Source organism: Oncorhynchus clarkii, chromosome 12 (assembly GCF_045791955.1).
Source record: "Oncorhynchus clarkii lewisi isolate Uvic-CL-2024 chromosome 12, UVic_Ocla_1.0, whole genome shotgun sequence".
Classification (NCBI taxonomy): Eukaryota; Metazoa; Chordata; class Actinopteri; order Salmoniformes; family Salmonidae; genus Oncorhynchus; species Oncorhynchus clarkii.
The window spans coordinates 94,204,455-94,232,176 of NC_092158.1; the positions used below are offsets into that span (position 1 = coordinate 94,204,455).

The 27,722-nt window shown below is 45.2% G+C and overlaps 1 protein-coding gene across 1 annotated transcript in view; it reads right to left on the minus strand.

The window, feature by feature from the left end:
- LOC139421676 (trinucleotide repeat-containing gene 18 protein-like) overlaps positions 1–12,452 on the minus strand; it is a 98,377-nt gene extending 85,925 nt beyond the window's left edge. The window contains exons 1-2 of the mRNA XM_071172767.1: positions 12,279–12,452; positions 10,147–10,475 (exon numbers count right to left, since the gene is read on the minus strand). Coding sequence (XP_071028868.1) covers positions 10,147–10,345 — 199 coding nt within the window. The 5' untranslated portion in view covers positions 10,346–10,475; positions 12,279–12,452. The remainder of the gene's footprint in view (positions 1–10,146; positions 10,476–12,278) is intronic.
- Between the last annotated feature and the right edge of the window lie 15,270 nt (positions 12,453–27,722).

The following is a 27,722-nucleotide window of genomic DNA, read 5'->3' on the forward strand; positions in this document are numbered from 1 at the left end:
GTCACTAGAGATAAATACCCTTCATTCTGGAGAGGAGAAGGTGGGTCACTAGAGATAAATACCCTTCATTCTGGAGAGGAGAAGGTGGGTCACTAGAGATAAATACCCTTCATTCTGGAGAGGAGAAGGTGGGTCACTAGAGATAAATACCCTTCATTCTGGAGAGGAGAAGGTGGGTCACTAGAGATAAATACCCTTCATTCTGGAGAGGAGAAGGTGGGTCACTAGAGATAAATACCCTTCATTCTGGAGAGGAGAAGGTGGGTCACCAGAGATAAATATCCTTCATTCTGGAGAGGAGAAGGTGGGTCACTAGAGATAAATACCCTTCATTCTGGAGAGGAGAAGGTGGGTCACCAGAGATAAATACCCTTCATTCTGGAGTGGAGAAGGTGGGTCTATAGAGATAAATACCCTTCATTCTGGAGAGGAGAGGAGAAGGTGGGTCACCAGAGATAAATACCCTTCATTCTGGAGAGGAGAAGGTGGGTCACTAGAGATAAATACCCTTCATTCTGGAGAGGAGAAGGTGGGTCACTAGAGATAAATACCCTTCATTCTGGAGAGGAGAAGGTGGGTCACTAGAGACAAATACCCTTCATTCTGGAGAGGCGAAGGTGGGTCACTAGAGATAAATACCCTTCATTCTGGAGAGGAGAAGGTGGGTCACTAGAGATAAATACCCTTCATTCTGGAGAGGAGAAGGTGGGTCACCAGAGATAAATACCCTTCATTCTGGAGTGGAGAAGGTGGGTCTATAGAGATAAATACCCTTCATTCTGGAGAGGAGAGGAGAAGGTGGGTCACCAGAGATAAATACCCTTCATTCTGGAGAGGAGAAGGTGGGTCACTAGAGATAAATATCCTCCATTCTGGAGAGGAGAGGAGAAGGTGGGTCACTAGAGATAAATACCCTTCATTCTGGAGAGGAGAAGGTGGGTCACTAGAGATAAATACCCTCCATTCTGGAGAGGAGAGGAGAAGGTGGGTCACCAGAGATAAATACCCTTCATTCTGGAGAGGAGAAGGTGGGTCACTAGAGATAAATATCCTCCATTCTGGAGAGGAGAAGGTGGGTCACTAGAGATAAATACCCTTCATTCTGGAGAGGAGAAGGTGGGTCACTAGAGATAAATACCCTTCATTCTGGAGAGGAGAAGGTGGGTCACCAGAGATAAATATCCTTCATTCTGGAGAGGAGAAGGTGGGTCACTAGAGATAAATACCCTTCATTCTGGAGAGGAGAAGGTGGGTCACCAGAGATAAATACCCTTCATTCTGGAGTGGAGAAGGTGGGTCACTAGAGATAAATACCCTTCATTCTGGAGAGGAGAAGGTGGGTCACTAGAGATAAATACCCTTCATTCTGGAGAGGAGAAGGTGGGTCACTAGAGATAAATACCCTTCATTCTGGAGAGGAGAAGGTGGGTCACTAGAGATAAATACCCTTCATTCTGGAGAGGAGAAGGTGGGTCACTAGAGATAAATACCCTTCATTCTGGAGAGGAGAAGGTGGGTCACTAGAGATAAATACCCTTCATTCTGGAGAGGAGAAGGTGGGTCACTAGAGATAAATACCCTTCATTCTGGAGAGGAGAAGGTGGGTCACTAGAGACAAATACCCTTCATTCTGGAGAGGCGAAGGTGGGTCACTAGAGATAAATACCATTCATTCTGGAGAGGAGAAGGTGGGTCACCAGAGATAAATACCCTTCATTCTGGAGAGGAGAAGGTGGGTCACCAGAGATAAATACCCTTCATTCTGGAGAGGAGAGGAGAAGGTGGGTCACTAGAGATAAATACCCTTCATTCTGTAGAGGAGAGGAGAAGGTGGGTCACTAGAGATAAATACCCTTCATTCTGGAGAGGAGAAGTGTTTAGAGATGGTTGTGGAGCTGAGAAATCATATCACTTCTGATGACCAGCAAGAAAACACACACACACACGTAAACACTAACACACACACACACACATTCCCCTGTCCTCACCACGCTCTCTTGACGGTTCTACCCCTCCCACCAGTAAACACTAACGATGAGTCCAAACAACAACAGCCTCCCCTTGCCGGGCCCTAAACAACAACAACAACAACAGCCTCCCCTTGCCGGGCACTAAACAACAACAACAACCTCTCCTTGCCGGGCGCTAAAAAACAACACCAACAACCTCCCCTTGCCGGGCGCTAAACAACAACAACGACAACCTCCCCTTGCCGGGCGCTAAACAACAACAACGACAACCTCCCCTTGCCGGGCGCTAAACAACAACAACAACAACAGCGTCCCCTTGCCGGGCACTAAACAACAACAACAACCTCTCCTTGCCGGGCGCTAAACAACAACAACGACAACCTCCCCTTGCCGGGCGCTAAACAACAACAACAACAACAGCGTCCCCTTGCCGGGCACTAAACAACAACAACAACCTCTCCTTGCCGGGCGCTAAAAAACAACACCAACAACCTCCCCTTGCCGGGCGCTAAACAACAACAACGACAACCTCCCCTTGCCGGGCGCTAAACAACAACAACGACAACCTCCCCTTGCCGGGCGCTAAACAACAACGGCCTCTTGCTCGGCGCTAAACAACAACAGCCTCTTGCTAGGCGCTAAACAACAACCTCTTGCTCGGTTCTCACTTGAATTGAAGGGTAACTTCACCCAAAAATCGAAATGTCTCAGATTTTCCCCCAAACCTCAGTAGTGGTCTCCTGATGTGGTTTAAGCATCATTGTGGACTTAGAAAATCCCATGTTGTTTTTCTTCTATTAAAACAACATGTGTTTGTGAGTGAAAACCCTGAAACCTGGAAAAACAAAACCTTTAATACATTTTTCAAGTTCATGTGGGCTATTTACTTAATTCCATTTCAGTTTATGAAATACATCATTTGAATAACAAACATTGTGGCAAATTCATATCTTGCATTAAAACTGGAAATAAGACTAATCTCAAAGGTTACATAAAATTATATATTTTTAAAAGGTCTAATGTTCTCTTTGAGAATAGTCCAAAACAACAATACGCTTTTTTTTTTTAAATGTAGTCACATGCACAGTAGTACTTTTTTGCACGGTAACACCAAAACATTTCAGAACACCGTAGTACCCGTTTCCTACGACACTCCCTACCGATCAATAACAAACCCGCTGTTGAAATCCTGTTGAATTTAAACCCAACTGCCACTTGTCTCTTGAACGCACGCGCAGGTCCAACGTCCCTCTCCGCTTTCATGCGCAGATCACGTGTTGCAGCTGTAATCCACGCGCTAACATCCCCTACCAGTCTTCAGTCGCTCGCGTCTCTCCGTTCCCCCTCTTCATAAACATCTATTCTTCCGTCAGCGTTGGCGAGTAGGGATGCAGACACCAGACCCTGATGAGTCATCGGTTGTTAGATTTCTACATTCGTTACATTGCTGGCTTCGCTCACTGCTCCAATGTTGATACAATGTATCATTTCATCTGTTATAACCAAGAGCACAGGCCAGTCTGAGTTGACTTTGTGTTGATACAATGTATCATTTCATCTGTTATAACCAAGAGCACAGACCAGTCTGAGTTGACTTTACGTTGATACAATGTCTCATTTCATCTGTTATAACCAAGAGCACAGACCAGTCTGAGTATACTTGTATCATTTTTACCAGAGGTCTGGTCTCCAGGGTTATATAAATATGACCCACGTTACCAGAGGTCTGGTCTCCAGGGTTATATAAATATGACCCACGTTACCAGAGGTCTGGTCTCCAGGGTTATATAAATATGACCCACGTTACCAGAGGTCTGGTCTCCAGGGTTATATAAATATGACCCACGTTACCAGAGGTCTGGTCTCCAGGGTTATATAAATATGACCCACGTTACCAGAGGTCTGGTCTCCAGGGTTATATAAATATGACCCACGTTACCAGAGGTCTGGTCTCCAGGGTTATATAAATATGACCCACGTTACCAGAGGTCTGGTCTCCAGGGTTATATAAATATGATCCACGTTACCAGAGGTCTGGTCTCCAGGGTTATATAAATATGACCCACGTTACCAGAGGTCTGGTCTCCAGGGTTATATAAATATGACCCACGTTACCAGAGGTCTGGTCTCCAGCATAAAGGGTTATATAAATGTTCGGCGTGTACTGTACAGAGGTCACGGTTCGGTATGTACTGCCGTCGAGGTCACGGTTCGGTATGTACTGCCGTAGAGGTCACGGTTCGGTGTGTACTGCCGTAGAGGTCACGGTTCGGTGTGTACTGCCGTAGAGGTCACGGTTCGGTGTGTACTGCCGTAGAGGTCACGGTTCGGTGTGTACTGCCGTCGAGGTCACGGTTCAGTTTCGATACAGCGGAAAAACGAAACGCCAAAAGTTACCGTAGCATTTTGTTGTTTATTTAAGAAAATCCAAAAGCGTTGGTACATCCCTGATTCCATATGTGATCAGTTGGTACATCCCTGATTCCATATGTGATCAGTTGGTACATCCCTGATTCCATATGTGATCAGTTGGTACATCCCTGATTCCATATGTGATCAGTTGGTACATCCCTGATTCCATATACGATCAGTTGGTACGTCCCTGATTCCATATGTGATCAGTTGGTACATCCCTGATTCCATATGTGATCAGTTGGTACATCCCTGATTCCATATGTGATCAGTTGGTACATCCCTGATTCCATATGTGATCAGTTGGTACATCCCTGATTCCATATGTGATCAGTTGGTACATCCCTGATTCCATATGTGATCAGTTGGTACATCCCTGATTCCATATACGATCAGTTGGTACGTCCCTGATTCCATATGTGATCAGTTGGTACATCCCTGATTCCATATGTGATCAGTTGGTACATCCCTGATTCCATATGCGATCAGTTGGTACATCCCTGATTCCATATGTGATCAGTTGGTACATCCCTGATTCCATATGTGATCAGTTGGTACATCCCTGATTCCATATACGATCAGTGATTGGTACGTCCCTGATTCCATATGTGATCAGTTGGTACATCCCTGATTCCATATGTGATCAGTTGGTACATCCCTGATTCCATATGTGATCAGTTGGTACATCCCTGATTCCATATGTGATCAGTTGGTACGTCCCTGATTCCATATGTGATCAGTTGGTACATCCCTGATTCCATATGTGATCAGTTGGTACATCCCTGATTCCATATGTGATCAGTTGGTACATCCCTGATTCCATATGTGATCAGTTGGTACATCCCTGATTCCATATGTGATCAGTTGGTACATCCCTGATTCCATATGTGATCAGTTGGTACATCCCTGATTCCATATGTGATCAGTTGGTACATCCCTGATTCCATATGTGATCAGTTGGTACATCCCTGATTCCATATGTGATCAGTTGGTACATCCCTGATTCCATATACGATCAGTTGGTACGTCCCTGATTCCATATGTGATCAGTTGGTACATCCCTGATTCCATATGTGATCAGTTGGTACATCCCTGATTCCATATGCGATCAGTTGGTACATCCCTGATTCCATATGTGATCAGTTGGTACATCCCTGATTCCATATGTGATCAGTTGGTACATCCCTGATTCCATATGTGATCAGTTGGTACGTCCCTGATTCCATATGTGATCAGTTGGTACATCCCTGATTCCATATGTGATCAGTTGGTACATCCCTGATTCCATATGTGATCAGTTGGTACATCCCTGATTCCATATGTGATCAGTTGGTACATCCCTGATTCCATATGTGATCAGTTGGTACATCCCTGATTCCATATGTGATCAGTTGGTACATCCCTGATTCCATATACGATCAGTTGGTACATCCCTGATTCCATATGTGATCAGTTGGTACGTCCCTGATTCCATATACGATCAGTTGGTACATCCCTGATTCCATATGTGATCAGTTGGTACGTCCCTGATTCCATATGTGATCAGTTGGTACATCCCTGATTCCATATGTGATCAGTTGGTACATCCCTGATTCCATATGTGATCAGTTGGTACATCCCTGATTCCATATACGATCAGTTGGTACATCCCTGATTCCATATACGATCAGTTGGTACATCCCTGATTCCATATACGATCAGTTGGTACGTCCCTGATTCCATATACGATCAGTTGGTACGTCCCTGATTCCATATATGATCAGTTGGTACATCCCTGATTCCATATACGATCAGTTGGTACGTCCCTGATTCCATATACGATCAGTTGGTACATCCCTGATTCCATATATGATCAGTTGGTATATCCCTGATTCCATATACGATCAGTTGGTACATCCCTGATTCCATATATGATCAGTTGGTACATCCCTGATTCCATATACGATCAGTTGGTACGTCCCTGATTCCATATACGATCAGTTGGTACATCCCTGATTCCATATACGATCAGTTGGTACATCCCTGATTCCATATACGATCAGTTGGTACATCCCTGATTCCATATACGATCAGTTGGTACATCCCTGATTCCATATACGATCAGTTGGTACGTCCCTGATTCCATATACGATCAGTTGGTACATCCCTGATTCCATATATGATCAGTTGGTACATCCCTGATTCCATATGTGATCAGTTGGTACATCCCTGATTCCATATGTGATCAGTTGGTACATCCCTGATTCCATATGTGATCAGTTGGTACATCCCTGATTCCATATGTGATCAGTTGGTACATCCCTGATTCCATATATGATCAGTTGGTATATCCCTGATTCCATACGTGATCAGTTGGTACATCCCTGATTCCATATGTGATCAGTTGGTACATCCCTGATTCCATATGATCACGACTCGTCTAAGGCCTGCTGAGAGGTACAATCAGGAATGTCAACACGGTATGTTCTTAAATGAAAAACAAAACAAAAACAGGATTATACTCATCAACAACACTAAAATGAAGTGCAGTGAAATCAATACGTAGAGCACGGCTCAGACATTGAACAGGCCTGTACTGTGCTATAATATTTTCTCACAAAGATTATTTTTGTTTTTTTAAATGCACACTACTCATAAAGGGGAGGTGTCTGTAGCGCGGTGTGTCTGATTTCCCGCTTCGGGGTCATGTGATGTCACTGTTAGGTACCTCTCTGGAGGTCAGTTCATCTGTAGTAAGGCCAACACAGGGTGCACCCCACTACGGGGTCATGTGATGTCACTGTTAGGTACCTCTCTGGAGGTCAGTTCATCTGTAGTTAGCCCAACACAGGGTGCACCCCACTACGAGGTCATGTGATGTCTCTGTTCGGTACCTCTCTGTAACCCTGGAGGTCAGTTCTGTAGTCAGGCCAACACAGGGTGCACCCCACTACGGGGTCATGTGATGTCACTGTTAGGTACCTCTCTGTAGGTCAGTTCATCTGTAGTAAGGCCAACACAGGGTGCACCCCACTACGGGGTCATGTGATGTCACTGTTAGGTACCTCTCTGGAGGTCAGTTCATCTGTAGTAAGGCCAACACAGGGTGCACCCCACTACGGGGTCATGTGATGTCACTGTTAGGTACCTCTCTGTAGGTCAGTTCATCTGTAGTTAGCCCAACACAGGGTGCACCCCACTACGGGGTCATGTGATGTCACTGTTAGGTACCTCTCTGGAGGTCAGTTCATCTGTAGTAAGGCCAACACAGGGTGCACCCCACTACGGGGTCATGTGATGTCACTGTTAGGTACCTCTCTGTAGGTCAGTTCATCTGTAGTTAGGCCAACACAGGGCGCATTGGCCAATTCATTCACCACTTTAGCTTGCTTAAGTGGTCAATTAATTGTCTAGTACTCAGAGAACGGACCCATATCCACACTAGAAACATGTCTAGTACTCAGAGAACGGACCCATATCCACACTAGAAACATGTCTAGTACTCAGAGAACAGACCCATATCCACACTAGAAACATGTCTAGTACTCAGAGAACGGACCCATATCCACACTAGGAACATGTCTAGTACTCAGAGAACAGACCCATATCCACACTAGAAACATGTCGTACTCAGAGAACAGACCCATATCCACAGATAGAAACATAATCCACTGTAAAAGGGCTGCCTGAATGCAGAGGGGAGATGAAGTTGATTATCTTGTTGAGTTTCTGTCTTGCTCCGGCGGTATGAATTCTGGGGTTGATGTCGGCTCTAACGGATCAACATGTTGGAGGCGTTGGCAGCTGCACAGCCGATTCTAGTTGAGCAGCGGAGAGACTGTTTTACATTCGATCCACAACTCTGTCCCATCGCAAAGATCTATCCAGTTATCTTAGATGAACTCAATACTATTTTTGAGGAAGTGCATCCTGGCTACGGCGTCTGAAAATGGACAAACAGTACTATTGCTCTTTTTTTTCTCCTTCTTGTTTTTCCCCAAGTGAAGGTCTTTTAAGGGAATACGAGAGGACACTCGTTGGGTTGTCCTAGCCAACTTTGGCTGGCCACCAGCTGAACTGAGGCATGCTGAGGCCTTTACACTGACACACACACACACACACACTGCTGCTACTGTTTATCATCTATCCTGTTGCTTAGTCACTTTACCCCTACCTATATGTACATAGCTACCTCAATTACCTCGTACCCCTGCACATCGACTCGGTGATCTCTGTATATCAAATGTATTTTATAAAGCCCTTCTTACATCAGCTGATATCTCAAAGTGCTGTACAGAAACCCAGTCTAAAACTTCCCAAACAGCAAGCAATGCAGGTGTAGAAGCACAGTGGCTAGGAAAAACTCCCTAGAAAGGTCAGAACCTAGGAAGAAACCTAGAGAGGAACCATGTTATTACCTGGTACTCCCTGTATATAGCCATGTTATTACCTGGTACGTCCTGTATATAGCCATGTTATTACCTGGTACTTCCTGTATATATCATCGGATGGGGCCACAGTGTCTCCTGACCCCTCCTGTCTCAGCCTCCAGTATTTATGCTGCAGTAGTTTATGTGTCGGGGGGCTAGAGTCAGTCTGTTATATCTGGAGTACTTCTCCTGTCCTATTCGGTGTCCTGTGTGAATTTAAGTATGCTCTCTCTAATTCTCTCTTTCTCTCTCTCTCTCTCTCTCTCTCTCTCTCTCTCGGAGGACCTGAGCCCTAGGACCATACCTCAGGACTACCTGGCATGATGACTCCTTGCTGTCCCCAGTCCATCTGTTCGTGCTGCTGCTCCAGTTTCAAATGTTCTGCCTGCGGCTATGGAGCCCTGACCTGTTCACCGGACGTGCTACATGTCCCAGACCTGCTGGTTAAAACTCTCTAGAGACAGCAGGAGCGGTAGAGATACTCTCAATGATCGGCTATGAAAAGCCAACTGACATTTACTCCTGAGGTGCTGACTTGCTGCACCCTCAACAACTACTGTGATTATTATTATTTGACCCTGCTGGTTATTTATGAACATTTGAACATCTTGGCCATGTTCTGTTATAATCTCCACCCGGCACAGCCAGAAGAGGACTGGCCACCCCACATAGCCTGGTTCCTCTCTAGGTTTCTTCCTAGGTTTTGGCCTTTCTAGGGAGTTTTTCCTAGCCACCGTGCTTCTACACCTGCATTGCTTGCTGTTTGGGGTTTTAGGCTGGGTTTCTGTACAGCACTTTGAGATATCAGCTGATGTACGAAGGGCTATATAAATAAATTTGATTTGATTTGACTACATTAACTTACATAAAGCCTATATATCTGTGAAGTGTCATTACTACATTAACCTACATAAAGCCTATATATCTGTTTAGTGTCATTACTACATTAACCTACATAAAGCCTATATATCTGTGAAGTGTCATTACATTAACCTACATAAAGCCTATATATCTGTGAAGTGTCATTACATTAACTTACATAAAGCCTATATATCTGTGAAGTTTCATACCTACATAAAGCCTATATATCTGTGAAGTGTCATTACATTAACTTACATAAAGCATATATATCTGTGAAGTGTCATTACTACATTAACCTACATAAAGCCTATATATCTGTGAAGTGTCATTACTACATTAACCTACATAGAGCCTATATATCTCCTGTAGCCACTGTGCATTCAACTGTTCTTTTCAGAAGGACAATATGTTTATGATAGATAGATAGATAGATAGATAGATAGATAGATAGATAGAACGATAGATAGATAGATAGATAGATATATAGATCTTACTGTGATGTGGATGGAGGTTCATGACCGTTGGAAGGAATTTCCCGACGTGGAGGTTTGCTGGGTGCCCTGTGCCCAAGTGTCCGGGCGAGGGAGGGATCCTCCTGGCTGCTGCAGCAGCTCCGAGTCGGCGGGTCTCCATGGCCAACAGGGGAGGGGGAACATGGACAGACCGAGGGGGTCCGAAATCTCGGCCATCCATTCTCCAGTGTGTGGGGGGGAGTGGGGCGTCCGGAGCTAGCACTGTGTCCGGGATAGTGTTCCCAAAGAGCCGCTAAAGGCTAGGCTGGCGGTGGGTCTCCCTGTGGATCCATGCCCATCGACATCCTGACCTATAAAAACACCAAGCAAATCGCTTGACATACAATCGTACACCGTACGTCTGTCTCTGGCGAGGTCAGATCATAAGACTAGTAACAGACGGGTTTTTTTTAGGGAATTTTCAGTCGTTTTTACCCAATAGCCTACCGGAATCTACGGAGCTCGGTCCATTAGAGAGGTAATGACGCAGTTTGGAAAAACACTTTAAAAACTTAATTTACAATCTTCCATAAACGCGCAAATGGGAATAACGGTTAAGCGGTTGTAGAGACCCTTCATATGAGCCACTGTGTGCTAATAATAATAAGATTATTGAAAAGGTATAGTTGACCAGCTGCGTTTCTTCCGCGACTCTCGGGCAGACCGTGAAGCCGTCGCTCTTCCCGCTGACGGGGCAGAGGACTGAGCGGTTAGTTGGAACAGACTGGAGGTATCAGGATCCCAATGATTAAAAAAAACCCGCTCAGCCAAAAACACTCGTCGTCAAATGGATTCCTTCTATAATATGGATTCCTTCTAGAATAGCCTCGATGGCCGAGTTGTTCCGCCAGCCCTGAACCAGCCAGCTCCACGGACCAAAGACTCCATATAAAACCAGTACACCGTAAATATCACAGGCGCATCAAATAGATATTAAAACAAATAGAGATAAATACGGTTGCAGAAGAGCCCGTCTCGTTGATCAGAAGAGTTTAGCGGTGTGTTGGAGCCTCTTGATCCGCAGTTAGTGTTAAGATATCCCCGATGCCGCCTGGAGGATCTGACCCCAACCCGTTCACACCCAGACGGCTGTTCACACCACTCCTCGGCGACCGTGTGTTGGTCACAGAAAAGGTTGCAAATGTAAGAAAACACTTTCTATAAAGATTTGATGGCAGTCTACTGCCGAGTCTGTTTAGTTGGTGTGTGTTTACAACACACTAAACAGCCCGATAATAACATTTAATGTGTGTTTTATGCCAAATGCAGCCAAGCGAGTAGACTCGGCTAGTCTCGCGTTGTTTTTAATGTAGAATAATTATCTAAACGGTAGTCTTGAATGACTCTTATGTAGGCGATCTGAAGCATTAAAACATAACAATTAAAAAACGGACTTTTCGTGCTGGAAAAGAAAACCTGAATGGTCAACTCGTCCAAATCCTCCGTAATTAATCCCAGGTTTCTAAGCAGTTGCTTCTTGTTGTGGACTACATACAGTCTGCTTAGGTACAGGTTAACAAAACGCTATTTCAGTGTTATAAAAATAAATATACGCTAAAAGTCTCATTAAAAGTAAAATAATACTTTTTTCGTGCGTTATTTTAGTAAACAACGGGCTAAATGTTGAATTTTAACCTTCAACCTGGCAGAGTGGCGAGTTGCCTGGTCACACCGCGGATTTTTGAGTCGTGGCAGGCGGCAGATCTGATCAAATATTATTATTTTTTAAATCACATTATTTGGACGGTTTATATTTCTATAAAGAAGCGATAATATTTGATTCCGAGGCACCGAGACACCCGGTTAGTGGAGGGGTGCGGTGCTGCAGGCCATGCGGCGCAGGGAGAGGCTCCGGCGGCCACGTTTCAAACTTTTCTCAGGTCCATTATTATGAAACTAAACTTTAAAGCAGTAAACGCTGTTGTTCTCCTGTATCTAACAACGAACAGATCCAACAACAACGTTTCAAAGTACCGATAAACACAGCCACCCCACCGCCTTTTTTTTACTGATTAACCTTTAAGCAGAAACATGGTAAAACAGTTTTTTTTTAACAAGGTTTTGCGATTTTAGGCGACGAGAGTGACAGTACGGAGAACAAGTTAGCCTCTTACTTGAGAAGGAAACGTGTTTAGAAACCAGTAAAAATCCGTATTTTGGTCTGAATCGATCCTTTGGTTCTGTACTGTTATCAGGCCGTTCTGTTCTGTGGTCCATCTGGGCCGTCCTAAAGGAACGGGGGGGGGGGGGGAGACAAGGCCCCTCGTCAGACCATTAAAATCCTCCGCAATGAAACGCGCATTGTTTTTACAAGGACCTCCGCAACTCACTCTCTGATTGGCCGAGGGAGGTGTCAGTCACCCGGATGTATACACTTGGGTCCAGCGCCAGATCTATAAAAACCAATTATGGCCCAAGGAGTCTGACTGTTTCAAATGGCCCCTGCCTTCAAAAACAAGCAGTGGGAATTTTGGGGGGGAGTCGGTTTCCAGGCGGCCCTGGTGTTGCTTGCTGATAGAAGTAGTCTGTCTAGAGAGAGTTCAGGACCGCAGCAGAGACTCACACAGCTCTGCAGTCAGGCAGGAGGGAGGGCGACTCTGGCCTGTTAAACGCAATAAATGCTGTTATAGTGTGTAGGGGCGTCATAAGCAGTGTTATGGGTGTTAATGTAACAGCTGTTTGACCGTGATGCATTAAGGTCTGTAATGAAACCTATATGCAAGAGGAGGGGTGTAGGCTGTATGTTTATCATGGTGCTTATGGCATAAAACACAACCTGTTAAATCAAACCCTCTCAACATTCTAAAGAACCCATAACCCATCTCTCACAGCCCTAATCCCATCCACAGGTCTCTACCCACTCAGACTCAACCTAGCTGCTGATAAAAATTATTATAGATTAGATTCTAAGGACAGTTACCTTTCATTCCTATTGGACCACAGGACCAGAGTTACCTTTAATTAATATTGGACCACAGGACCAGAGTTACCTTTAATTCCTATTTGACCACAGGACCAGAGTTACCTTTAATTCCTATTGGACCACAGGACCAGAGTTACCTTTAATTAATATTGGACCACAGGACCAGAGTTACCTTTAATTAATATTGGACCACAGGACCAGAGTTACCTTTACTTCCTATTGGACCACAGGACCAGAGTTACCTTTACTTCCTATTGGACCACAGGACCAGAGTTACCTTTACTTCCTATTGGACCACAGGACCAGAGTTACCATTAATTCCTATTGGACCACAGGACCAGAGTTACCTTTAATTCCTATTGGACCACAGGACCAGAGTTACCTTTAATTCCTATTGGACCACAGGACCAGAGTTACCTTTAATTAATATTGGACCACAGGACCAGAGTTACCTTTACTTCCTATTGGACCACAGGACCAGAGTTACCTTTAATTCATATTGGACCACAGGACCAGAGTTACCTTTACTTCCTATTGGACCACAGGACCAGAGTTACCTTTAATTAATATTGGACCACAGGACCAGAGTTACCTTTAATTAATATTGGACCACAGGACCAGAGTTACCTTTAATTAATATTGGACCACAGGACCAGAGTTACCTTTAATTAATATTGGACCACAGGACCAGAGTTACCTTTACTTCCTATTGGACCACAGGACCAGAGTTACCTTTAATTCCTATTGGACCACAGGACCAGAGTTACCTTTACTTCCTATTGGACCACAGGACCAGAGTTACCTTTAATTAATATTGGACCACAGGACCAGAGTTACCATTAATTCCTATTGGACCACAGGACCAGAGTTACCTTTACTTCCTATTGGACCACAGGACCAGAGTTACCTTTAATTAATATTGGACCACAGGACCAGAGTTACCTTTAATTCATATTGGACCACAGGACCAGAGTTACCTTTAATTCCTATTGGACCACAGGACCAGAGTTACCTTTAATTAATATTGGACCACAGGACCAGAGTTACCTTTAATTAATATTGGACCACAGGACCAGAGTTACCTTTAATTCCTATTGGACCACAGGACCAGAGTTACCTTTAATTCCTATTGGACCACAGGACCAGAGTTACCTTTAATTAATATTGGACCACAGGACCAGAGTTACCTTTAATTAATATTGGACCACAGGACCAGAGATACCTTTAATTAATATTGGACCACATGACCAGAGTTACCTTTAATTGCTATTGGACCACAGGACCAGAGTTACCTTTAATTGCTATTGGACCACAGGACCAGAGTTACCTTTACTTCCTATTGGACCACAGGACCAGAGTTACCTTTAATTAATATTGGACCACAGGACCAGAGTTACCATTAATTCCTATTGGACCACAGGACCAGAGTTACCTTTACTTCCTATTGGACCACAGGACCAGAGTTACCTTTAATTCCTATTGGACCACAGGACCAGAGTTACCTTTAATTCCTATTGGACCACAGGACCAGAGTTACCTTTACTTCCTATTGGACCACAGGACCAGAGTTACCTTTAATTAATATTGGACCACAGGACCAGAGTTACCTTTACTTCCTATTGGACCACAGGACCAGAGTTACCTTTAATTCCTATTGGACCACAGGACCAGAGTTACCTTTACTTCCTATTGGACCACAGGACCAGAGTTACCTTTAATTAATATTGGACCACAGGACCAGAGTTACCATTAATTCCTATTGGACCACAGGACCAGAGTTACCTTTACTTCCTATTGGACCACAGGACCAGAGTTACCTTTAATTAATATTGGACCACAGGACCAGAGTTACCTTTAATTAATATTGGACCACAGGACCAGAGATACCTTTAATTAATATTGGACCACATGACCAGAGTTACCTTTAATTGCTATTGGACCACAGGACCAGAGTTACCTTTAATTGCTATTGGACCACAGGACCAGAGTTACCTTTACTTCCTATTGGACCACAGGACCAGAGTTACCTTTAATTAATATTGGACCACAGGACCAGAGTTACCATTAATTCCTATTGGACCACAGGACCAGAGTTACCTTTACTTCCTATTGGACCACAGGACCAGAGTTACCTTTAATTCCTATTGGACCACAGGACCAGAGTTACCTTTAATTCCTATTGGACCACAGGACCAGAGTTACCTTTAATTGCTATTGGACCACAGGACCAGAGTTACCTTTAATTCCTATTGGACCACAGGACCAGAGTTACCTTTACTTCCTATTGGACCACAGGACCAGAGTTACCTTTAATTAATATTGGACCACAGGACCAGAGTTACCTTTAATTAATATTGGACCACAGGACCAGAGATACCTTTAATTAATATTGGACCACATGACCAGAGTTACCTTTAATTGCTATTGGACCACAGGACCAGAGTTACCTTTAATTGCTATTGGACCACAGGACCAGAGTTACCTTTACTTCCTATTGGACCACAGGACCAGAGTTACCTTTAATTAATATTGGACCACAGGACCAGAGTTACCATTAATTCCTATTGGACCACAGGACCAGAGTTACCTTTACTTCCTATTGGACCACAGGACCAGAGTTACCTTTAATTCCTATTGGACCACAGGACCAGAGTTACCTTTAATTCCTATTGGACCACAGGACCAGAGTTACCTTTAATTGCTATTGGACCACAGGACCAGAGTTACCTTTAATTCCTATTGGACCACAGGACCAGAGTTACCTTTACTTCCTATTGGACCACAGGACCAGAGTTACCTTTAATTAATATTGGACCACAGGACCAGAGTTACCTTTACTTCCTATTGGACCACAGGACCAGAGTTACCTTTAATTCCTATTGGACCACAGGACCAGAGTTACCTTTACTTCCTATTGGACCACAGGACCAGAGTTACCTTTAATTAATATTGGACCACAGGACCAGAGTTACCATTAATTCCTATTGGACCACAGGACCAGAGTTACCTTTACTTCCTATTGGACCACAGGACCAGAGTTACCTTTAATTAATATTGGACCACAGGACCAGAGTTACCTTTAATTCATATTAGACCACAGGACCAGAGTTACCTTTAATTCCTATTGGACCACAGGACCAGAGTTACCTTTAATTAATATTGGACCACAGGACCAGAGTTACCTTTAATTAATATTGGACCACAGGACCAGAGTTACCTTTAATTCCTATTGGACCACAGGACCAGAGTTACCTTTAATTCCTATTGGACCACAGGACCAGAGTTACCTTTAATTAATATTGGACCACAGGACCAGAGTTACCTTTAATTAATATTGGACCACAGGACCAGAGATACCTTTAATTAATATTGGACCACATGACCAGAGTTACCTTTAATTGCTATTGGACCACAGGACCAGAGTTACCTTTAATTGCTATTGGACCACAGGACCAGAGTTACCTTTACTTCCTATTGGACCACAGGACCAGAGTTACCTTTAATTAATATTGGACCACAGGACCAGAGTTACCATTAATTCCTATTGGACCACAGGACCAGAGTTACCTTTACTTCCTATTGGACCACAGGACCAGAGTTACCTTTAATTCCTATTGGACCACAGGACCAGAGTTACCTTTAATTCCTATTGGACCACAGGACCAGAGTTACCTTTAATTGCTATTGGACCACAGGACCAGAGTTACCTTTAATTCCTATTGGACCACAGGACCAGAGTTACCTTTACTTCCTATTGGACCACAGGACCAGAGTTACCTTTAATTAATATTGGACCACAGGACCAGAGTTACCATTAATTCCTATTGGACCACAGGACCAGAGTTACCTTTACTTCCTATTGGACCACAGGACCAGAGTTACCTTTAATTCCTATTGGACCACAGGACCAGAGTTACCTTTAATTAATATTGGACCACAGGACCAGAGTTACCTTTAATTAATATTGGACCACAGGACCAGAGTTACCTTTAATTCCTATTGGACCACAGGACCAGAGTTACCTTTAATTCCTATTGGACCACAGGACCAGAGTTACCTTTAATTCCTATTGGACCACAGGACCAGAGTTACCTTTAATTCCTATTGGACCACAGGACCAGAGTTACCTTTAATTGCTATTGGACCACAGGACCAGAGTTACCTTTAATTGCTATTGGACCACAGGACCAGAGTTGGATGACACATCTACATCAACCAATGGTTGACGTGCCACGTCATCAATGGTGTCATCGACTGCCAGATCTCTATAACATATGATGTGTTTAGCTGATAGGTAAAATACCTTTCCAGGTGTTGTAAGACCTGTCAGGCATCAGCAAGGAGGACTGTTCCCACTGAGACAGAGGCCTATAGAACGTAAAAGGAGGAGGAGAGGTCATTTAGAAGGATCCTCATTAACTACTGAACATGCAGCAGTTACTCTACCTGGGGTCCATTAACTACTGAACATGTATCAGCTACTCTACCTGGGGTCCATTAACTACTGAACATGTAGCAGCTACTCTACCTGGGGTCCATTAACTACTGAACATGTAGCAGCTACTCTACCTGGGGTCCATTAACTACTGAATATGCAGCAGATACTCTTCCTGGGGTTCATTAACTACTGAATATGCAGCATCTACTCTACCTGGGGTCCATTAACTACTGAACACGTAGCAGCTACTCTACCTGGGGTCCATTAACTACTGTACAGCAGCTACTCTACCTGGGGTCCATTAACTACTGAACATGTAGCAGCTACTCTACCTGGGGTCCATTAACTACTGAACATGTAGCAGCTACTCTACCTGGGGTCCATTAACTACTGAACATGTAGCAGCTACTCTACCTGGGGTTCATTAACTACTGAACATGTAGCAGCTACTCTACCTGGGGTCCATTAACTACTGAACATGTAGCAGCTACTCTACCTGGGGTCCATTAACTACTGAACATGTAGCAGCTACTCTACCTGGGGTCCATTAACTACTGAACATGTATCAGCTACTCTACCTGGGGTCCATTAACTACTGAACATGTAGCAGCTACTCTACCTGGGGTCCATTAACTACTGAACATGTAGCAGCTACTCTACCTGGGGTCCATTAACTACTGAACATGTAGCAGCTACTCTACCTGGGGTTCATTAACATGTAGCAGCTACTCTACCTGGGGTTCATTAACATGTAGCAGCTACTCTACCTGGGGTTCATTAACTACTAAACATGTAGCAGCTACTCTACCTGGGGTCCATTAACTACTGAACATGTAGCAGCTACTCTTCCTGGGGTCCATTAACTACTGAACATGTAGCAGCTACTCTACCTTGGGTACATTAACTACTGAACATGTAGCAGCTACTCTACCTGGGGTCCATTAACTACTGAACATGTAGCAGCTACTCTTCCTGGGGTCCATTAACTACTGAACATGTATCAGCTACTCTACCTGGGGTCCATTAACTACTGAACATGTAGCAGCTACTCTACCTGGGGTCCATTAACTACTGAACATGTAGCAGCTACTCTACCTGGGGTCCATTAACTACTGAACCCACAGCAGCTACTCTACCTGGGGTCCATTAACTACTGAACATGTAGCAGCTACTCTACCTGGGGTCCATTAACTACTGAACATGTAGCAGCTACTCTACCTGGGGTTCATTAACTACTGAACATGTAGCAGCTACTCTACCTGGGGTCCATTAACTACTGAACATGCAGCAGCTACTCTACCTGGGGTCCATTAACTACTGTACAGCAGCTACTCTACCTGGGGTCCATTAACTACTGAACATGTAGCAGCTACTCTACCTGGGGTCCATTAACTACTGAACATGCAGCAGCTACTCTACCTGGGGTCCATTAACTACTGAACATGTAGCAGCTACTCTACCTGGGGTCCATTAACTACTGAACCCACAGCAGCTACTCTACCTGGGGTCCATTAACTACTGAACATGTAGCAGCTACTCTACCTGGGGTCCATTAACTACTGAACATGTAGCAGCTACTCTACCTGGGGTCCATTAACTACTGAACATGTAGCAGCTACTCTACCTGGGGTTCATTAACTACTGAACATACAGCAGCTACTCTTCCTGGGGTTCATTAACTACTGAATATGCAGCAGCTACTCTACCTGGGGTCCATTAACTACTGAACACGTAGCAGCTACTCTACCTGGGGTCCATTAACTACTGTACAGTAGCTACTCTACCTGGGGTCCATTAACTACTGAACATGTAGCAGCTACTCTACCTGGGGTCCATTAACTACTGAACATGTAGCAGCTACTCTACCTGGGGTCCATTAACTACTGAACATGCAGCAGCTACTCTACCTGGGGTCCATTAACTACTGAATATGTAGCAGCTACTCTACCTGGGGTCCATTAACTACTGAACATGTAGCAGCTACTCTACCTGGGGTTCATTAACATGTAGCAGCTACTCTTCCTGGGGTCCATTAACTACTGAACATGTAGCAGCTACTCTACCTGGGGTCCATTAACTACTGAACATGTAGCAGCTACTCTACCTGGGGTTCATTAACATGTAGCAGCTACTCTACCTGGGGTTCATTAACATGTAGCAGCTACTCTACCTGGGGTTCATTAACTACTAAACATGTAGCAGCGACTCTACCTGGGGTTCATTAACTACTGAACATGTAGCAGCTACTCTACCTGGGGTACATTAACTACTGAACATGTAGCAGCTACTCTACCTGGGGTCCATTAACTACTGAACATGTAGCAGCTACTCTACCTGGGGTCCATTAACTACTGAACCCACAGCAGCTACTCTACCAGGGGTCCATTAACTACTGAACATGTAGCAGCTACTCTACCTGGGGTTCATTAACTACTGAACATGTAGCAGCTACTCTACCTGGGGTCCATTAACTACTGAACATGCAGCAGCTACTCTACCTGGGGTCCATTAACTACTGTACAGCAGCTACTCTACCTGGGGTCCATTAACTACTGAACATGTAGCAGCTACTCTACCTGGGGTCCATTAACTACTGAACATGCAGCAGCTACTCTACCTGGGGTCCATTAACTACTGAACATGTAGCAGCTACTCTACCTTGGGTCCATTAACTACTGAACCCACAGCAGCTACTCTACCTGGGGTCCATTAACTACTGAACATGTAGCAGCTACTCTACCTGGGGTCCATTAACTACTGAACATGTAGCAGCTACTCTACCTGGGGTCCATTAACTACTGAACATGTAGCAGCTACTCTACCTGGGGTTCATTAACTACTGAACATGCAGCAGCTACTCTTCCTGGGGTCGATTAACTACTGAACATGTAGCAGCTACTCTACCTGGGGTCCATTAACTACTGAACCCACAGCAGCTACTCTACCTGGGGTCCATTAACTACTGAACATGTAGCAGCTACTCTACCTTGGGTACATTAACTACTGAACATGCAGCTACTCTACCTGGGGTCCATTAACTACTGAACATGTAGCAGCTACTCTACCTTGGGTACATTAACTACTGAACATGCAGCTACTCTACCTGGGGTCCATTAACTACTGTACATGTAGCAGCTACTCTACCTGGGGTCCATTAACTACTGAACATGTAGCAGCTACTCTACCTGGGGTACATTGACTAATGTACATGCAGCAGCTACTCTACCTGGGGTACATTAACTACTGAACACACAGCAGCTACTCTTCCTGGGGTCCATTAACTACTGAACATGTATCAGCTACTCTACCTGGGGTCCATTAACTACTGAACATGTATCAGCTACTCTACCTGGGGTCCATTAACTACTGAACATGTAGCAGCTACTCTACCTATGGTCCATTAACTACTGTACAGCAGCTACTCTACCTGGGGTCCATTAACTACTGAACACGTAGCAGCTACTCTACCTGGGGTCAACGTGACATCTACAGATCATATCTTCTCAGTCTGTACAATAGTCAGAAACAGACTACACGAAGAAGAGGCTACTGTTGCATGTTTCATTGATTTGATGTTGTTTTTTTAAACAGGGATATTTTAGCCTATAGTTTGTCAAAGACAGGGGTTGATGGGACATGTTATCACGCAAATCCAGTCTCTTTTCAAAGTACCAATTGCTTGTATGCGCTTTAGCAAGGGTTTTCGTCCTCTTCTGAGGAGGAGGAGGAGAGATCGGACCAATGTGCAGCGTGGTAAGTGTCCATTTTAGTTTATTAAAACTGAACACTAAAGAATACAAAATAACAAACTGAACTGTGCCACAAACATCCAACAGGAAACAACCGCCCACGAAACACAAATGAAAACAGGCTCCCTAAATATGGTTCTCAATCAGGGACAACGATTGACAGCTGCCTCTGATTGAGAACCATACCAGGCCAAACACAGAAATAGCAAATCATAGAAAAACTAACATAGATAACCCCACCCAACTCACGCCCTGACCATACTAAAACTAACATAGACAACCCACCCAACTCACGCCCTGACCATACTAAAACTAACATAGACAACCCACCCAACTCACGCCCTGACCATACTAAAACTAACATAGACAACCCACCCAACTCACGCCCTGAGCATACTAAAACTAACATAGACAACCCACCCAACTCACGCCCTGACCATACTAAAACTAACATAGACAACCCACCCAACTCACGCCCTGACCATACTAAAACTAACATAGACAACCCACCCAACTCACGCCCTGACCATACTAACATAGACAACCCACCCAACTCACGCCCTGACCATACTAAAACTAACATAGACAACCCACCCAACTCACACCCTGACCATACTAAAACTAACATAGACAACCCACCCAACTCACACCCTGACCAAACTAAAACTAACATAGACAACCCACCCAACTCACACCCTGACCATACTAAAACTAACATAGACAACCCACCCAACTCACGCCCTGACCATACTAAAACTAACATAGACAACCCACCCAACTCACACCCTGACCATACTAAAACTAACATAGACAACCCACCCAACTCACGCCCTGACCATACAAAAACTAACATAGACAACCCACCCAACTCACGCCCTGAGCATACTAAAACTAACATAGACAAGCCACCCAACTCACGCCCTGAGCATACTAAAACTAACATAGACAAGCCACCCAACTCACGCCCTGACCATACTAAAACTAACATAGACAACCCACCCCAACTCACGCCCTGACCATACTAAAACTAACATAGACAACCCACCCAACTCACGCCCTGAGCATACTAAAACTAACATAGACAACCCACCCAACTCACGCCCTGAGCATACTAAAACTAACATAGACAACCCACCCAACTCACGCCCTGAGCATACTAAAACTAACATAGACAACCCACCCAACTCACGCCCTGACCATACTAAAACAAAGACATAACAAAAGAACTAAGGTCAGAACGTGACAGCGTTGGTTTCCCCACACCCTCGGGTGTAAAACAAGGAGACGCCTTTTCTCTGACTTTGTTTGCTTTGTTTATAAATGATTTGTCAAAATAAATAAAACAGTTAAATATTGGAGTAAAATATGATGATGAAATGGTATCTGTTTATATGCTGATGATGTTATTTTGATGTCAGAAACTGAACAAGACCTACAGAACATGTTATTGTGTGCAGTCAACTGGTGTAAAGGATGGAGACTCGTTGGACTAGTTACCAGCAGGTAGTCTAGTGGATAGAGTGTTGGACTAGTAACCAGGAGGTAGTCTAGTGGTTAGAGTGTTGGACTAGTAACCAGGAGGTAGTCTAGTGGTTAGAGTGTTGGACTAGTAACCAGCAGGTAGTCTAGTGGTTAGAGTGTTGGACTAGTTACCAGCAGGTAGTCTAGTGGTTAGAGCAGGTAGCCTGGTGGTTAGAGCAGGTAGTCTAGTGGTTAGAGCAGGTAGTCTAGTGGTTAGAGCAGGTAGTCTAGTGGTTAGAGCAGGTAGCCTGGTGGTTAGAGCGTTGGACTAGTAACCAGCAGGTAGTCTAGTGGTTAGAGTGTTGGACTAGTAACCAGCAGGTAGCCTAGTGGTTAGAGCAGGTAGTCTAGTGGTTAGAGTGTTGGACTAGTAACCAGCAGGTAGCCTAGTGGTTAGAGCGTTGGACTAGTTACCAGCAGGTAGTCTAGTGGTTAGAGCGTTGGACTAGTAACCAGCAGGTAGTCTAGTGGTTAGAGCGTTGGACTAGTAACCAGCAGGTAGCCTAGTGGTTAGAGTGTTGGACTAGTAACCAGCAGGTAGCCTAGTGGTTAGAGCAGGTAGTCTGGTGGTTAGAGTGTTGGACTAGTAACCAGCAGGTAGCCTAGTGGTTAGAGCGTTGGACTAGTTACCAGCAGGTAGTCTAGTGGTTAGAGCGTTGGACTAGTAACCAGCAGGTAGTCTAGTGGTTAGAGCGTTGGACTAGTAACCAGCAGGTAGCCTAGTGGTTAGAGTGTTGGACTAGTAACCAGCAGGTAGCCTAGTGGTTAGAGCGTTGGACTAGTAACCAGCAGGTAGCCTAGTGGTTAGAGCGTTGGACTAGTAACTAGCAGGTAGCCTAGTGGTTAGAGCAGGTAGCCTAGTGGTTAGAGCGTTGGACTAGTAACCAGCAGGTGGTCTAGTGGTTAGAGCAGGTAGTCTAGTGGTTAGAGCAGGTAGCGTTAGAGCGTTGGACTAGTAACCAGCAGGTAGCCTAGTGGTTAGAGTGTTGGACCAGTTACCAGCAGGTAGAATAGTGGTTAGAGTGTTGGACCAGTAACCAGCAGGTAGTCTAGTGGTTAGAGCGTTGGACTAGTAACCAGCAGGTAGACTAGTGGTTAGAGCAGGTAGCCTAGTGGTTAGAGTGTTGGGTCAGTAATCAGCAGGTAGCCTAGTGGTTAGAGTGTTGGACTAGTAACCAGCAGGTAGTCTAGTGGTTAGAGTGTTGGACTAGTAACCAGCAGGTAGACTAGTGGTTAGAGTGTTGGACTAGTAACCAGCAGGTAGCCTAGTGGTTAGAGTGTTGGACTAGTAACCAGCAGGTAGCCTACTGGTTAGAGCGTTGGATTAGTAACCAGCAGGTAGCCTAGTGGTTAGAGCGTTGGACTAGTAACCAGCAGGTAGCCTAGTGGTTAGAGTGTTGGACTAGTAACCGGCAGGTAGACTAGTGGTTAGAGAGTTGGACTAGTAGGTAGCCTAGCAGGTAGACTAGTGGTTAGAGCGTTGGACTAGTAACCAGCAGGTAGCCTAGTGGTTAGAGCGTTGGACTAGTAACCGGCAGGTAGACTAGTGGTTAGAGAGTTGGACTAGTAACCAGCAGGTAACCTAGTGGTTAGAGTGTTGGACTAGTTACCAGCAGGCAGCCTAGTGGTTAGAGTGTTGGGCCAGTAACCAGCAGGTAGCCTAGTGGTTAGAGTGTTGGGCCAGTAACCGAAAGGTTGCTTGATTGAATCCCTGAGCTGTCGTTCTGCCCCCCTGAACAAGGCAGTTAACCTACTGTTCCCCGGTAGGCCGTCATTGTGAATAATAATTTGTTCTTGACTGACTTGCCTAGTAAAATAAATGGTTAAATTAAAAAATGTTTAGCAGATGGTTTAGCTCGGCTGCTGCATGGTGCTCTATTCTTCGTGCCACTTCTGCATAGCTGTCTTGCTGGATAAATGTGGGTTTTTGGGACAGCGAGGAATGACGGAGAAAACCTGAGTGCATTGGGGAGATGTGTTTTTGAGGAAGAATGGCCCCAAGTAGAAACCGTATTCTGCAGTCTCTGGTGGCACAGAAATGTTCCCCCCAACGAGAGTGAGTATGAGCGCAGAAGATGATTTGGGCCCAGTGGGAGTTATATTTTTTGAAGAAAATGGATCCCTACCTTTGGCTGACCCATTTTTGGCTGGGTAGAAAATAAGTTGGGTACTGTTAAATCTGTGACGCTAGCTCAACGTGGACAAGTGATTATTTATTTTGTGTTTCTTCCGTCCAGAGGGAGCGAGCACTTCACGTCACGTGAACAAGGACAAGACCTGTGACTTGCCTTGCTCTCCGGAGCAGGGCGCCTTTTAAAGAAGTGATTACTTACTGGGGTGGCGTTAAGTGTTGAAGTGGAGAATATTAAATAGAAGATTCCCTATGTCTGTGACGCCCGCCATTTTGTGCAACACAGACCTCGGTGGAGAGCATAGTGAAACTAGAAGGCACCGTCTGTGTCCTTTTGAGTTTTGAAGCCGAGTCTTTCACTGATATAGTCATGTTAAGATATGTCACTTATCCAACTGAGCGCTTTTGTGCCGAACACACTGAGGTGTTTCAGATGCCAAGCTTATGGTCATGTTGCAGCAGTGTGTAGGAGGGACATTCCTAGATGTGAGAAGTGTGTAGGAGGGCATGGGGACAAAGGAATGTGTTGTATCGGTGGAAAAAAACTGTGTCAAATGTGCAGATCAAATCAAATCAAATTTTATTTGTCACATACACATGGTTAGCAGATGTTAATGCGAGTGTAGCGAAATGCTTGTGCTTCTAGTTCCGACAATGCAGTAATAACCAACGAGTAATCTAGCTAACAATTCCAGAACTACTACCTTATAGACACAAGTGTAAGGGGATAAAGAATATGTACATAAAGATATATGAATGAGTGATGGTACAGAGCGGCATAGGCAAGATACAGTAGATGGTATTGAGTGCAGTATATACATATGAGATGAGTATGTAAACAAAGTGGCATAGTTAAAGTGGCTAGTGATACATGTATTACATAAGGATGCAGTAGATGATATAGAGTACAGTATATACATATACATATGAGATGAGTAATGTAGGGAACATTATATTAGGTAGCATTGTTTAAAGTGGCTAGTGATATATTTTACATAATTTCTCATCAATTCCCATTATTAAAGTGGCTGGAGTTGAGTCAGTATGTTGGCAGCAGCCACTCAATGTTAGTGGTGTCTGTTTAACAGTCTGATGGCCTTGAGACAGAAGCTGTTTTTCAGTCTCTCGGTCCCAGCTTTGATGCACCTGTACTGACCTCGCCTTCTGGATGATAGCGGGGTGAACAGGCAGTGGCTCGGGTGGTTGTTGTCCTTGATGATCTTTATGGCCTTCCTGTGACATCGGGTGGTGTAGGTGTCCTGGAGGGCAGGTAGTTTGCCCCCTCGATTGTGCATCTGTAGACGTTTGTGAGTGCTTTTGGTGACACGGCAAATTTCTTCAGCCTCCTGAGGTTGAAGAGGCGCTGCTGCGCCTTCTTCACGATGCTGTCTGTGTGGGTGGACCAATTCAGTTTGTCTGTGATGTGTACGCCCATGTTGCTGAGGGGGGGGGGGGGGGGTCAGAAGTACCCAGTGTGAGAGAGACAGGCAGCCTAGTGGTTAGAGCGTTGGGCCAGTAACCAACAGGCAGCCTAGTGGTTAGAGCGTTGGGCCAGTAACCAACAGGCAGCCTAGTGGTTAGAGCGTTGGGCCAGTAACCAGCAGGTAGACTAGTGGTTAGAGCGTTGGGCCAGTAACCAACAGGCTGCCTAGTGGTTAGAGCGTTGGGCCAGTAACCAACAGGCAGCCTAGTGGTTAGAGCGTTGGGCCAGTAACCAGCAGGTAGACTAGTGGTTAGAGCGTTGGGCCAGTAACCAGCAGGTAGACTAGTGGTTAGAGCGTTGGGCCAGTAACCAACAGGCTGCCTAGTGGTTAGAGCGTTGGGCCAGTAACCAGCAGGTAGACTAGTGGTTAGAGCGTTGGGCCAGTAACCAACAGGCAGCCTAGTGGTTAGAGCGTAGGGCCAGTAACCGAAAGGTTGCTAGAACGTATCCCTGTCTTTATATGGTAAAATTCTGTGGTTCTGCCCCTGAACAAGGCAGTTAACCCACTGTTCCTAGACCGTCATTGTAAATAAGAATTAGTTCTTAACTGACTTGTCGAGTTAAATAAAAAAATCAAATAGGTTGTTAGAATAGAATGTATTCTCTGCTGAGGCAGTGGAGACAGTACAGGATGGATAGTAGGCATCGGCCAACACAGAGAGATATGAACGTGTGCTTCGGTAAGGTTGGCTTCTTACCATTCATCGCCATGGTTATCGACTGTACCGCAGAAATAAAATAGATGTTATGATGGCAGCTGCGGAGAGTCCTGTCCTCCCAGGCCGTCAGCAGAGAGTCCTGTCCTCCCAGGCCGTCAGCAGAGAGTCCTGTCCTCCCAGACCGTCAGCAGAGAGTCCTGTCCTCCCAGGCCGTCAGCAGAGAGTCCTGTCCTCCCAGGCCGTCAGCAGAGAGTCCTGTCCTCCCAGGCCGTCAGCAGAGAGTCCTGTCCTCCCAGCCAGTCAGCAGAGAGTCCTGTCCTCCCAGGCCGTCAGCAGAGAGTCCTGTCCTCCCAGGCCGTCAGCAGAGAGTCCTGTCCTCCCAGGCCGTCAGCAGAGAGTCCTGTCCTCCTAGGCCGTCAGCCTGTTACTGCAGAGAGTCCTGTCCTCCCAGGCCGTCAGCAGAGAGTCCTGTCCTCCCAGGCCGTCAGCCTGTTACTGCAGAGAGTCCTGTCCTCCCAGGCCGTCAGCAGAGAGTCCTGTCCTCCCAGGCCGTCAGCAGAGAGTCCTGTCCTCCCAGGCCGTCAGCAGAGAGTCCTGTCCTCCCAGGCCGTCAGCAGAGAGTCCTGTCCTCCCAGGCCATCAGCCTGTTACTGC